This window comes from Budorcas taxicolor, chromosome X (assembly GCF_023091745.1).
Source record: "Budorcas taxicolor isolate Tak-1 chromosome X, Takin1.1, whole genome shotgun sequence".
Taxonomy (NCBI): domain Eukaryota; kingdom Metazoa; phylum Chordata; class Mammalia; order Artiodactyla; family Bovidae; genus Budorcas; species Budorcas taxicolor.
Genome location: NC_068935.1, coordinates 49,367,392 through 49,383,004, shown reverse-complemented (window position 1 = coordinate 49,383,004; position 15,613 = coordinate 49,367,392). Strand labels below are relative to the sequence as shown.

At 39.8% G+C, this 15,613-nt stretch overlaps 1 protein-coding gene across 1 annotated transcript; it reads right to left on the bottom strand.

Annotated features, from left to right (window-relative positions):
- Positions 1-355: 355 nt before the first annotated feature.
- On the bottom strand, positions 356-3,394 carry LOC128069422 (uncharacterized protein CXorf66 homolog). Its single transcript, XM_052662629.1, has 3 exons — positions 3,307-3,394; positions 2,460-2,616; positions 356-1,196 (listed from the first exon to the last, which is right to left on the bottom strand). Exons 1-3 carry the CDS (start codon positions 3,392-3,394, stop codon positions 356-358), a joined length of 1,086 nt encoding a protein of 361 aa, XP_052518589.1.
- Positions 3,395-15,613: the final 12,219 nt, after the last annotated feature.

The window sequence follows — 15,613 nt, the reverse complement described above, 5'->3', positions numbered from 1 at the left end:
TTGTTGTTGTTCAGTCACCAAGTCATGTCTGACTCTGTGACCCCATGGACTGCAGCACACCAGGCTTCCTTGTCCCTCACCACCTCCTGGAGTTTGCCCAAGCAGATCTAACATACCTACAAAAGAGATTTATACCTCTAAAATGAAATAATAATTACAATTAAATCAGTTGTTATGTCACACATTTATTTACTATTTTTGAAGTAAATTGCCTCGAGATGGGTAGATCTAATCTCAATAGTGATCCCAAGTGGATTTTTCCCCTAGCAGGTTCTTAAATATGGTGAGAATATAATAGTTGATAGAAGATTGCTTCTTCTGCATGGGTGGCCCTTTTTTTTTTTTTTTTTGGGACTCAATAATTTTGGGAGGTTTTATAGGTGGCTTCCTTGCATTTTATATTGCGCATAATAATCATCTCCCTGTCACTCTCACTATCACTGCTATATGTTGACAAATGGCTATCATTCATGTTGCCATACAGTGCATTGTCTTTGGGCTCTGTCTTGTGAGATGACTTGTAAAAGCACTTCAGTTTGCATGAAGAAAGTGGAACTGGAACATACTTCATATTCTCTTCTGAAGGAGTGATTAATGGCTCAGAAACAGCATTGCAAACAATGCATTTTTCCTTGTAGCATTGACAAAACTTCACTGGTTGAGGCCTAGATAATATTTCTGCCCTACCTTCACTAGTTGGTCTTTTTAGTTTAAGGTATCTCTGGAGTTTGGTCAGTTTTGCTATACTTGATTGCTTAGGAACACTTTGACTCTTTGGATAAGGTGGAGACATTTTGATTGGCTTGACCGGACATTGTAGACTTGATGGCCAAGTTGGTTTGATGGCTTTCTTTGGATAGGCTGGACTGACCTGATCGACTAGCTTATGGGCATGAGACCACCTATGTGCCTTTTTTGGACTGTGTGTTCTATGCAACTTTTCCTGAGGCATTGATCCTAACACTTTTTTGGGAGCTGATGGCTTGGATGGGTTTTGTTGACTCGAGGGCCTGACTAACTTTCCTGTACTTGAAGGTACAGAGGCTTTTTGTGGACTTGAGGGCCCAGATGACTTATCTATACTAGATAGCAATGGTTGTTTTTCTGGATTGCCTGGACCAGCAGTTGGTGACTTGGACTCAGTGAATGATATTTTATATGATGTGGATGCTTTGGTGCTGTCTTCTTTCTTGACCCTGAAAATACAGAAGATTTGGAGTATGAACATTTAAATCTGAAGAGTACTCTTGCTATCAATGGAAAGCACGGGCTATTGTGTCAGTTTCAACTTCCGAGCTTTTTTTTTTTTTGGCTCTAGCAGGAAAATTGAACACAGTAAGAATTGGAGAGTGCTGAAAACCATGACTCAGGTTACAGATTTGAACTCATGTTGAATACTTTTTCTTAATTTTATTGTTTCAACCACAATAGATAACCATATAGTCATGTATGGAATGACACAAACTTGTTTTGAATCTACCATTGAGAGGGAGAGAGAGAATTTAATCTATTCCAGAAATTAAGTTTTTTATTAAAAAAGTCACAAGTTGATATGCAAATGAAGCACAAATGTCACAACTTGTCACATAAAAAAGTCTTTAGACCAAATTCATTGTTTTCCTATCATATTTACACCATTAAATTTTGTATCCATGTATGTTTATACTCACAAGATTACTCTAAAACCAAAGGAATAGAACAGTGATATATTTCAATCACCAGTCTTTGGATTGGGAAATTTTTAGGGACCCAGTATGTCAGAGCCAACTTGATCCTCCTATATAAAAGGCAGGGACTAGGATCACTGAACACAATAATTTTTCATGTTATTTTATCTTAACATAGTAGATTATCTAAAATGCATTACTATCTTTGGAATGCAGAAACCCAACTCCTTCTCTCTCTCCTGAGAAGATTTTGATTATGTCTTATTTAGATAGTCATCCCCTCTTTTCCTAGACTCAATTTATAATGAAATTAGCAACCTTGGGCTCAACTGAACCCTGAGTAGGAGGTAGTTTTGGCTAAAGTTGATAATGTACTTGAGATCATTTAAGAGCTTCATTTAAGTGAACATATCCAACCCACAAGATGTTGGTAGCTCTTTTGTCATCTAAAGTTAACGTTAAGTAACCATAACAATGGGAACCCACTCCAGTGTTCTTGCCTGGAGAATCCCAGGGACAGGGCAGCCTGGTGGGCTGCTGTCTATGGGGTCACACAGAGTCGGACACGACTGAAGCGATTTAGCAGTAGCAGCAGCCATAACAACTTTGAACCTATGTTTATGTTCATGCATGCATTCCCCCCTGCCCCTTGTATTTTTAATTCATAGGTGTAAGACTATTGCTTACTGCTTTGGGGGCTTCCTCACTCTCACAGTTATAGAGTTATAGTGAAGAACACACACACACATACCCCCACCCCTTTTATTTTTAATTCAAAGGTGTAAGACTTACGTTGCTGCTTTAGAGGCATCCATGTCCACATAGCTGTAGTGAATGAAACAATAACATCTTAAAATAAAGAGAATGATGATGATAACAGTTATGAAAATGATTAGCCATTGCTGTGCTGCTTTGATTCTTCTCTGCCCGGATTCAACTGGTGTAGCTACTGTGAAATAAAATATGTCATCAGAACATGTGTTAGGTAGCCAAGTCTGTTTCCATTTTGATGGGGTTGTTACTATAGGTCAAAGTCAAATCTCATCATCAATTATTTCTTTAAGCATGATAAGTATTCCACTGTCATTTTCCTTGCTCTATCACATTCCCAGCCAGCCACAGTCTAGAAGCCAACTCTGGGGGCTATCTCTAGCTAATCAGTATAATTACCTACATTACCCCACATTGTGGCTGGTTCAATCCATTATCTAGGTTTTTGAGTGTGTGAATATACTTGGGTGTTGATGTGTTTGTGAATGTGTATGGTGGCAAAATGGATGGGACAAGAAAAAAACATTCTTGAAACCCACTTTGTGTTAGGTACCATGCTAGATTCATTCATTCACATGGAATTTTCTAGTTTGGCTGGCGGGAGGAGGAGGCAAGTGTTGGTGGATTGGGTGGGGAAGGGGAATGAAGGGGGACAGTATGGCTATACTCTTCATGTTTCTATGTTGTTTGGAATTTTTACATGGAAGTATAACTCTCAGATGTTGTCCTAGAAACTCTTTAAGACTTACTCATAGTAAGGTAGAAGAAACAGCAGATTTCTTAAACACAGCTAGCTTGTCTAATTAAGTACTTGAATGTATTTAAATTAATAGATCATAGTTTCTAGCATTTAAGGTTAGGCACATACCTGCAGTAGCAGATCCATTGCTTTCGTTTCTATATAAACAACTATTTGTCCAAATTGATAAAAGGAGAACATAAATGAAGAGATTCATGTCCAGCACCCTGTTGAAGGTTTCCTCTGCCAGGGAAACTGCTGGATTTAACATGGCTCAGCTTGCTTTAGGGGACTATGACATCATAATCATTCTATGTCATATCCTGACAGCATAATCTCACCATGGGGAGGCATGAACTCCTGTGTACAAATATCATGAAAAGACTTTTAATCATTTATTTCTCCATTAGATCAAATATTCTATCAAATTTGAATCAAAAAGTTTGATACATTATTAAGCACAGAAGGCAGAGAAAATGGGTTCACTCTAGATACTTTATTAAATGTTAAGGAGGCACCTTACAGCCCTATAGTAGTTCTTGTGTGTTATAGAGGTTAAATCATCCTAGGGTATAAGCTTGTAGGAATTTTTACTACTAAAATTAAGATTTTGAATAGCCCTCAAGCTTTTTATTGAGCTGCTGTTAATGGGTACCACTAAAGACTTTTTGACTAGAGAGTGACATGATGAGATCTCCATTTAAGAAAAACCCCTCTAGCTGTTGTTTGGGGAATAGATTGCTGGAGTTAAAGTAATTTAGGCAATTGGAAGGCTGTTACATAAGTCCATCTGATAGAGGATGATGGCTTGAAGCAGAGCGGTAAAGATGGAGAGAAATCAATGCATTCAAGGAGTATTTTGATGTGGATAGGACTTGAGGAAGCGTAGGCCATGGGGCATGAAGGAGAGAGAGGCAGCAAGGATGATTCATTGTTTCAACAAAAGTGTGCTGGATTTCTATGGGATAGGAAGATTTCTGTTAAGCATGAGCATTCGAACAAGCACAGTCCCTGCCTTCAAGAGTTGGAAATTAAGGAGAGAGACAGATATGTAAATAACCAATCACTAAGTTATGTAATGGGGCTTCCCTGGTAGCTCAGCTGGTGAAGAATCTGCCTGCAATGCAGGAGACCTAGTTTGGGAAGATCCCCTGGAGAAGGAATAGGCTACCCACTTCAGTATTCTTGGGCTTCCCTGGTGGCTCAGATGGTAAAGAATCTGCCTGTAATGCAGGAGATCTGGGTTCAATCCCTGGGTTGGGAAGATCCCCTGGAGGAGGGTATGGCAACCCACTCTAGTATTCTTGCTTGGAGAATCCCCATGGCCAGAGGAGCCTGGAAGGCTGCAATCCATGGGACACAGAGTTGGACATGACTGAACAACTAAGCAGCAGCACAGCACAGCACAGCACAGGGTATATAATGGGCTTCCCAGGTTGCACTAGTGATAGAGCCCACCTGCCAATGTAAGAGACATGGGTTCAATCCCTAGGTTGGGAAGATCCCCTGGAGGGGGGCATGGCAACCAACCCAAGTAGTCCTGTCTGGAGAATCCCATGGAGAGAGGAGCCTGGCAAGCTACAGTCCATAGGGTCACACAGAGTCAGACACGACTAAAGTGATTTAGCATACACGCACAGGATGTGTAATGTCATATGCAATCAGTGATGTTGCAGGATACAGTGCCAAGAGCACACAAAAGGGCTATCTCTTCAAAGTGGGGTTTCTGGAGGAGATGACCCTTGAGCTGAGGTGGGGTTTTGTGTGTGTGTGTGTGTGGTTTTTATTTATTTTGAAATTAACTTATTCTAATTGGAGATAATTACTTTACAGTATTATGGCAGTTTTTGACATACATCAACATGAATCAACCACAGTTGTACATGTGTACCCCCATCCTGAACCCCCTTCCCACCTTCCTCCCACCTCATCCCTCTGGATTGTCCCAGAGCACCGGCTTTGAGTTCCCAGCTTCATGCATCAAAATTGCACTGGTCATCTATTTTACATGCTGCTGCTGCTGCTAAGTAGCTTCAGTCATGTCCGACTCTGTGTGACCCCATAGACGGCAGCCCACCAGGCTCCTCTGTCCCTGGGATTCTCCAGGCAAGAACACTGGAGTGGGTTGCCATTTCCTTTTCCAATGCATGAAAGTGAAAAGTGAAAGTGAAGTCGCTCAGTCGTGTCCGACTCTTAGTGACCCCATGGACTGCAGCCCACCAGTCTCCTCCGTCCATGGGATTTTCCAGGCAAGAGTACTGGAGTGAGGTGCCATTGCCTTCTCCACCACAGGTGGAGAACAGGTCAAAAATTACTAACAAGTCACAGTTGGCTACAATGTAGCTATACAAAAGGAAAAAAAAAAAGCTGAAGAACTTAGGATCTAAAGTATCTTTCTACTTTTACATATAAAGATTTTTAAACTTTCAAAAAAGAAAACTGAAACAAATGAAAAGCTCCCTATGTACTAATATAAAAAGATCTCCAAAATACATTAAGTGAAAATAACAATTTAATGGTCAAGTTAGTGTGTAGAATACGCTCACATATGGTAATATAAAAGTTTCAATGCTATTCTCTCAAATCATGCCACCCTCGCCTTCTCCCACTGAGTCCAAAAGTATGTTCTTTATGTCTGTGTCTCCTTTGCTGCCCTGCACATAGGATCATCGGTACCATCTTTCTAGATTCCACATGTATGTGTTACTATACAGTATTTGTCTTTCTCTTTCTAATTTATTTCACTCTGTATAATAAGCTCTAGGCTCATCCATCTCATTAGAACTGGCTCAAATGCATTCTTTTTATAGCTGCATAATATTCCGTTGTGTATATGTGTCACAACTACCTTATCCATTTGTCTGCTGATGGACATCTAGGTTGCTTCTATGTCCTAGCTATTGTAAACAGTGCTGCAATGAGCAATGGGGTACATGTATCTGTTTCAATTCTGGTTTCCTCTGCTGGTGTATACGCCCTGCAGTTGGATTGCTGGGTCATATGGCAGTTCTATTCCCAGTTTTTTAAGGAATCGCCTCAGTGTTATCCATAGTGGCTTCACCAGTTTGCATTCCCACCAACTGTATAAGAGGGTTCCCTTTACTCCACACCTTCTCCAGAATTTATTTTTTGTAAGCTTTTTGATAGCAGCTGTTCTGACCAGCAAGAGATGATACCTGATTGTGGTTTTGATTTGCATTTCTCTAATAATGAGTGATCTTGAGGATCTTTTCATATGTTTATTAGCCCTCTGTATGTCTTCTTTGGAGAAATGTCTATATGTATTATATATAGACAGTATATTCAAGAAAGCAGTTATCTGGTGAGATTTTGAAGTAATGTTATTTTATCCTTTATGTTTTGCTCTGTCTTATTTTTAATAGAGATGGATAGATAGATATGTAGATGGACAGATGGATAGACACAGGGGTGAAAAACACTGAATCAGGTAGAATACAAGTGCAGAAAATACTTTCCCAAGTTGGCTTAAGCAAAAAGGAACTTTATTAACTCACTTTACCAAAATATCTGAAGGCAGCATTGTCTTCAATCACCTGGTCCATCAGTCAAAAGCAATTTATTAAGTTCATGATTATATGTCTTTTATATATGTTAAAAGGCACTCTCACTGCTGAGATTACAGCAGTGAGAAAGACAATGGCCCTGACCTATATTATATTCTGAAGAGTTTAGAGAGAAAATAAATATATGAGCATATGTTGAATCCATTTGTATACATTTCAGGTTCTGATAAGCACCACAGAGAAGCTAAGTTCAGGAAATGTGATAGAAGGTGGCAGTGAAAGTTTGCTTTGGTTTCAATGATCTGGAAATTCCTTTCAGAAAGTGCTATCATTTCAGTTGAGATTTGAATGGCAAGACAGTTCTGCAATGATATCAGGGAGTTCCAGGAAGAATAAACAGCAAGGACAAAGACCCCCTGGGCAGAAGTTACAGTTGAATTAAAGCTCTCAGGCAGAGATCAAATAGAGGTGAGGTAGGAGAGAAAAGCAAGACCACATTCTAAAAATCCTAAGGGGTGGTGATGAGGAAGGAGAGGAGAATCAGGTTTCATTCTCCCTAGTTGAACTACCTCCAAGGCATCATGGAGGACTGGGGCGGGAGAGGTGGATTCTGTTTCACATAAATACTCCCTAGGTTTTCAGGGAATAACTCACATGATACACCTTTATTCTCTAACTCCCTTGCATGCATTCAATTCACCCAATTTCTTGTCTTTTATCTCTCTACATCAATTCTATCAGGTCAGTCTTACATCTATTTCATAAATAAAGGAATTGTATTATCTTCCTGTTGCTGCTGTAACAAATTACCACAAATTCAGTGGCATAAGTTAACATAAGTGTATTCTTGTATAGTTCTGAAGGTCAGAAATCTTCAATGGGTCACAATGGTATGAAACCAAGGTGCTAGCAGGGCTATGTTCCTGCTGGAGGCTCTACGGAAGAATCCATTTCCTGTGTCTAGAGATTTCTTACATTTCTTGGTTCATGATTCTGAATCACTCTGGCCTGTCCTTCCATCTTCACATCTCCTTCTCTGACTCTGACCTTCCTGCCTCCTTCTTATAGGGACTCTTGTGATTATATTAGGCACACCTGGATAAATGAGGCCAGTCTCCTATGTCAAGATGTTTAACTTAAATCACATCTACAAAGTCCCTTTTACCACATAAGGTAGCATAGTCACAGGTCCCAGGTAATAGGGCATGGACATATTTGGGGAAGGAGACATGATATTGCCTACCACAAAAACGGACATTTAATAAAGTGGCTTAACAAATGTCACACTACACTGATGAGCCAGAGACTTTGCCAGACTCAAACTTGGTCTTTAGTTAATGTTCTCAGTGTGAAATTGTTAATATAGGGCATCCTCAAGACAGGGACACAAGGGTTTAGAAGGAATCCTGGCCTATTGAGACACTAAGTAATGGCAATGATCTGGTGAATACATCAACCTAGGTGTCTCTAGGCTAATTGGCAACATTTCTTAGTGACTAAGAAACTCAGGAGTCACATTTGTCTTGCTTTGATACCCAGCTCTCCCACTTAGCAGCTGTGGGACTTGGGCAAATATCAATATTTTCTCATTCTGGATCTTGGTTTCCTCACCTATAAGTCACCAGGTAATCAGAAAGATTTAATGAGATAATGCCTGCTAAGTACCTTCAGTCTTGTCTGACTCTGTGAGATCCCAAAGACGGGAGCCCACCAGACTGCCCTGTCCCTGGGATTCTCAAGGCAAGAACACTGGAGTGGGTTGCCATTTCCTTCTCCAATGCACGAAAGTGAAAAGTGAAAGTGAAGTCAGTCAGTCGTGTCTGATGCTTAGCGACCACATGAACTGCAGCCTACCAGTCCATGGGATTCTCCAGGCAAGACTACTGGAGTCGGGTGCCATCACCTTCTCCGAGGCAACATAAAATATACATATTCAAACAATCACAGATATTATTATTAGAATATAATTTTACTTAGTTTCACAGTTATAAATTTTAGGTCAATGTATAAACATTATTGTAATTTAGTGTTCTGCTTTCACTAAGGAATATACACAATTAAAAAAATCACATTGGGGGCAGTCCTAAGATGGCAGAGGAATAGGATGGGGAGACCACTTTCTCCCTCACAAATTCATCAAAAGTACATTTCAACGCTGAGTAAATTTCACAAAACAACTTCTGAATGCTAGCAGAGGACATCAGGCACCCAGCAAAGCAGATCATTGGCTTCAAAAACAGGTAGGAAAAAATATAAAAGACAAAAAAAGGGACAAAGGAGGTAAGGAGGGAGCGAGTCCCGTCCCGGGAAGAGACTCTTAAAAAGAGAGGCTTCCAAACACCAGGAAACATTCTCGCAGCCGAGTCTGTGGCGAGCCTTGGAAGCACAGAGGGCAACATAACAGGAAGGAGAAATAAATAAATAAATAATTAAAACCAACAGATTATGAGCCCAACAGTAACTCCCCCAGTGGAAAAGCAGCGCAGAGGCCAGCATCCGCCACTAGCAAGTAGGGGCTGGGCAGGGAGGAGTGGGAGTCACAGGCGGCAGTGCTTTATAAGAATCGGGCCACGGGAGGCCCGGGCTGCAGTGCTTTTTTGAGAACCAGGCTGGAACGCCCCACGCATGGCCAGAGCGAACTAACTTGGGCTAGCAAACCAGACTGTGGGATAGCTACCACACGAAACACTCAAACATAAGACACCACCAGGACCGCGCACAGAACAAAGGACAGAACAGAAATAGCCAGCTGCAGATCATCTCCCTCTGGTGACAGGCAGCCAGAGCCTTAAGGGCTGGAAGGGGGCAATCGCAGCCCAAGAGAGACATTAACTACCAAAATGCAAGCAGGCTTCTTTGCTAACTAAGACTTCTGGGGGTTCTGGACAGTCATTATCTGCCTGAGAAGGAATGCCAGCGGTACTCCCAGAAAACGGAGCAGCAGGGAAAGGCCATAAGTCGCAGCGATTGAGCTCACCAAACTCCTGAGCTACTCAGACCTGGGAAGGGCACAAAACGCAGCCCCAACCAAATCTGCGCCTCTGAGGGCTTCCTGAGTGCCGAGCCTGAGCGGCTTAGACCAGGGAGGTGCATGTAGCCTAGGGCCGGCCTCAGATGGTTCTCTGGTGGAGCAACATAGAGCCTGAGTGGTGTGCGCTGTGAGCAGGGGCAAGCCCAGCGTGGATGAGATACTGCAAGCACACACCAGTAATATTAGTTTGCAGCATCCCTCCTCTGCCACAGCATGCCACCACCGCCCTCCCTGTGTCAGGACGGAAATCTGACACTGAAGAGACCAGCAAAACAGAGGAAGTTAAACAGAGGGAACTGCCTTGGAATTGACCCCACACAGCCCACAACACCAGAGAAAAGGCCAGATATACCTTTACTACTTTTACGATCATTCTTTATTTTTTTTAGTTGATGTGGTTGCGTGATTGTTTTTTTCTTCTTTTCTTTTTCTTCTTCTTGTAACTTTCCTAAATTTTTAAGTCCTCTATTTCTCTAATTATTTTTCTATAACCTATTATTACTTTTCAAAAAAAAAAAAAGGACCCTATTTTTAAAGCAAATGATGTATATAGTCTTTTTGTGGTTGATGTTGTTGTTGTTTAACAATTCTTGTGGCTTTGTTTTTTGTTTGTTTGTTTGTTTCTTTTTTTTTTCTTCTTCTTCTTTTCTTTAATATTGTATTTTTGAAAATCCAATCTCTACTCCAGATTTTTAATCTTTGCTTTTTGGTATTTGTTGTCAATTTTGTACATTTAAAAACCAACTCTTCACTACCCAACTTTACCTGAGAGCAAGATTACTGGCTTGACCACTCTCTCCTCCTTTGGACTCTCCTTTTTCTCCACCAGGTGGCCTCTGTCTCCTCTCTTCCCCTTCTCTTCTCTACCCAACTCTGTGAATCTCTGTGTGTTCCAGACGGTGGAGAACACTCAGGGAACTGGTTACTGGCCGGATCTCTCTCTCTCCTTTTCATTTCCCTCTTTTATCCTCCTGGCCACCTCTGTCTACTTCCTCCCTCTCCTCTTCCCTGTATAACTCCGTGAATACCTCTGAGCGGTCAAGACTGTGGAGCACACATAAGGAAGTGATTACTGGCTAGCTTGCTCTCTCTTCTTTTGATCCCACCTCATCTCATTCCAGTCACCTCTAACTATCTCCTCCCTCTTCTCTTCTCCATGTAACTCAGTGAACCTCTCTGGGTTACCCTCAATGTGGAGAAACCTTTCATCTTTAACCTAGATGTTTTATCATCAGTGCTGTATAGATGGAGAAGTCTTGAGGCTATTGTAAAAATAAAACTGAAAACCAGAAACAGGAGGCTTTAGCCCAAATCCTGAGAACATCAGAGACATCCTGAATCCAGGGAACATTATTTGATAGGAGCTCATCAAACGCCTCCATACCTACACTGAAACCAAGCACCACCCAAGGGCCAACAACTTCCAAAGCAACACATACCACACAAATTCTCCAGCAACACAGGAACACACCCCTGAGCTTCAATATACAGGCAGCTCAAAACTACTCCAAAAGCATTGACGTCTCATAACCCATTACTAGACACTTCATAGCACTCCAGAGAGAAGAAATCCAGCTCCACCCACCAGAACTCAAACACAAGCCTCCCTAACCAAGAAAACTTGACAAGCCACTGATACAACCCCACCCACAGTGAGGAAACTCCATAATAAAGAGAGCACCACAAATTCCCAGAAAATACAAAGGCCACCCCAAACGCAGTAATATAATCAAGATAAAGAGACAGAGGAATACCAAGCAGGTAAAGAACAGGAGAAATGCCCATCAAACCAAACAAAAGAGGAAGAGATAGGGAATCTACCTGAGAAAGAATTCCGAATATTGATAGTGAAAATGATCCAAAATCTTGAAATCAAAATGGAATCACAGATAAACAGCCTGGAGACAAGGATTGAGAAGATGCAAGAAAGGTTTAACAAGGACCTAGGAGAAGTAAAAAAGAGTCAATATATTATGAATAATGCAATAAATGAGATCAAAAACACTCTGGAGGCAATAAACAGTAGAATAACGGAGACAGAAGATAGGATTAGTGAATTAGAAGATAGAATGGTAGAAATAAATGAATCAGAGAGAAAAAACAAAAACAAATTAAAAGAAATGAGGACAATCTCAGAGACCTCCAGGACAGTGTTAAACGCCCCAACATTCAAAACATAGGAGTCCCAGAAGAAGATTAAAAAAAAAAAGAAGAAGACCATGAGAAAATACTTGAGGAGATAATAGTTGAAAACTTCCCTAAAATGGGGAAGGAAATAATCACCCAAGTCCAGGAAACCCAGAGAGTTCCAAACAGGATAAACCCAAGGCAAAACACCCCAAGACATATATTAATCAAATTAACAAAGACCAAACACAAAGAACAAATATTAAAAGCAGCAAGGGAAAAACAACAAATAACACACAAGGGGATTCCCATAAGGATAACTGCAGATCTTTCAATAGAAACCCTTCAGGTCAGGAGGGAATGGCAAGACATAATTAAAGTGATGAAAGAAAATAACCTACAGCCCAGACTACTGTACCCAGCAAGGATCTCATTCAAATGAAGGAGAAATCAAAAGCTTTACAGACAAGCAAAAGCTGAGAGAATTCAGCACCACCAAACCAGCTCTCCAACAAATGCTAAAGGATACTCTTTAGACAGGAAACACAAAAAGGGCATATAAACCTGAACCCAAAACAATAAAGTAAATGGCAACGGGATCATACTTATAAATAATTATCTTAAACATAAATGGGTTGAATGCCCCAACCAAAAGGCAAAGACTAGCCGAATGGATACAAAAACAAGATCCCTATATATGCTGCCTACAAGAGACCCACCTCAAAACAAGGGACACATACAGACTGAAAGTGAAGGGCTGGAAAAAGATTTTCCACGCAAATAGAGACCAAAAGAAAGCAGGAGTAGCAATACTCATATCCAATAAAATAGACTTTAAAACAAAGGCTGTGAAAAGAGAAAAAGAAGGCCACTACGTAATGATCAAAGGATCAATCCAAGAAGAAGATATAACAATTATAAATATATATGCACCCAACATAGGAGCACCACAATATGTAAGACAAATGCTAACAAGTATGAAAGGGGAAATTAACAATAACACAATAATAGTGGGAGACTTTAATACCCCACTCACACCTATGGACAGATCAACTAAACAGAAAATTAACAAAGAAACGTGAACCTTAAATGATACAATAGACCAGGTAGACCTAATTGATATCTATAGGACATTTCACCCCAAAACAACGAATTTCACCTTTTTCTCAAGTGCTCACGGAACCTTCTCCAGGATAGATCACATCCTGGGCCATAAATCTAAACTTGATAAATTCAAAAAAATTGAAATCATTCCAAGCATCTTTTCTGACCATAATGCATTAAGATTAGATCTCAATTACAGGAGAAAAACTATTAAAACTTCCAACATATGGAGGCTGAACAACACGCTTCTGAATAACCAACAAATCACAGAAGACATCGAAAAAGAAATCGAAATATGCATCGAAATGAATGAAAATGAAAACACAACAATCCCAAAACTGTGGGATACTATAAAAGCAGTGCTAAGAGTATAGTTCATAGCAATACAGGCATACCTCAAGAAACAAGAAAAAAGTCAAATAAATAACCTAACTCTGCACCTAAAGCAACTAGAAAAGGAAGAAATGGAGAACCCCAGAATTAGTAGAAGGAAAGAAATCTTAAAAGTGAGGGCAGAAATAAACGCAAAAGAAACAAAAGAGACCATAGCAAAAATCAACAGAGCAAAAAGCTGGTTCTTTGAAAGGATAAATAAAATTGGAAAACCATTAGCCAGACTTATCAAGAAACAAAGAGAGAAAAATCAAATCAATAAAATTAGAAATGAAAATAGAGAGATCACAACAGACAACACAGAAATACAAAGGATCATAAGAGACTACTATCAGCAATTATATGCCAATAAAATGGACAACGTGGAAGAAATGGACAAATTCTTAGAAAAGTACAACTTTCCAAAACTGAACCAGGAAGAAATAGAAAATCTTGACAGGCCCATCACAAGCACAGAAATTGAAACTGCAATCAGAAATCTTCCAGCAAACAAAAGCCCAGGTCCAGACGGCTTCACAGCTGAATTCTACCAAAAACTGAGAGAAGAGCTAACAGCTATCCTACTGAAACTCTTCCAGAAAATTGCAGAGGAAGGTAAACTTCCAAACTCATTCTATGAGGCCACCATCACCCTAATACCAAAACCTGACCAAGATACCACAAAAAAAGAAAATTACAGGTCAATATCACTGATGAACATAGATGCAAAAATCCTCAACAACATTCTAGCAATCAGAATCCAACAACACATTAAAAAGATCATACACCATGACCAAGTGGGCTTTATCCCAGGGATGCAAGGATTCTTCAATATTGGCAAATCAATCAATGTAATTCACCACATTAACACATTGAAAAATAAAAGCCATATGAATATTTCAATAGATGCAGAGAAGGACTTTGACAAAATTCAACATCCACTTATGATAAAAACTCTCCAGAAAGCAGGAATAGAAGGAACATACCTCAACATAATAAAAGCTATCTATGACAAACCCACAGCTAACATTATCCTCAATGGTGAAGAATTGAAAGCATTTCCCCTAAAGTCAGGAACAAGGCAAGGGTGCATACTTTCACCACTACTAATCAACATAGTTCTGGAAGTTTTGGCCACAGCAATCAGAGTAGAAAAAGAAATAAAAGGAATCCAAATTGGAAAAGAAGAAGTAAAACTCTCACTGTTTGCAGATGACATGATCCTCTACATAGAAAACCCTAAAGACTCCACCAGAAAATTACTAGAGTTAATCAATGAATATAGTAATGCTGCGGGATATAAAATCAACACTCAGAAATCCCTTGCATTCCTATACACTAATAATGAGAAAGTAGAAAAAGAAATTAAGGAAACAATTCCATTCACCATTGCAAAGAAAAGAATGACATACTTGGGAATACATCTACCTAAAGAAACTAAAGACCTATATATCGAAAACTATAAAACACTAATGAAAGAAATCAAAGAGGACACTAATAGATGGAGAAATACACCATGTTCATGGATGGGAAGAATCAATATAGTGAAAAGGAGTATACTACCCAAAGCAATCTACAGATTCAATGCAATCCCTATGATGCTACCAACGGTATTTTTCACAGAACTTGAACAAATAATTTCAAGATTTATATGGAAATACAAAAAACCTCAAATAGCCAAAGCAATCTTGAAAAAGAAGCATGGACCTGGAGGAATCAACCTGCCTGACTTCAGGCTCTACTACAAAGCCACAGTCATCAAGACAGTATGGTACTGGCACAAAGACAGAAATATAGATCAATGGAACAAAACAGAAAGCCCAGAGATAAATCCACACATCTATGGACACCTTATCTTTGACAAAGGAGGCAAGAATATACAATGGAGAAAAGACAATCTCTTTAACAAGTGGTGCTGGGAAAACTGGTCAACCACTTGTAAAAGAATGAAACTAGACCACTTTCTAACACCACACACAAAAATAAACTCAAAATGGATTAAAGATCTAAATGTAAGACCAGAAACTATAAAACTCCTAGAGGAGAACATAGGCAAAACACTCTCCGACATAAATCACAGCAGGATCCTCTATGATACACCTCCTAGAATACTGGAAAGAAAAGCAAACATAAACAAATGGGATATAATTAAAATTAAAAGCTTCTGCACAACAAAGGAAACTATAAGCAAGGTGAAAAGACAGCCTTCGGAATGGGAGAAAACAATAGCAAATGAAGCAACAGACAAACAACTAATCTCAAAAATATACAAGCACCT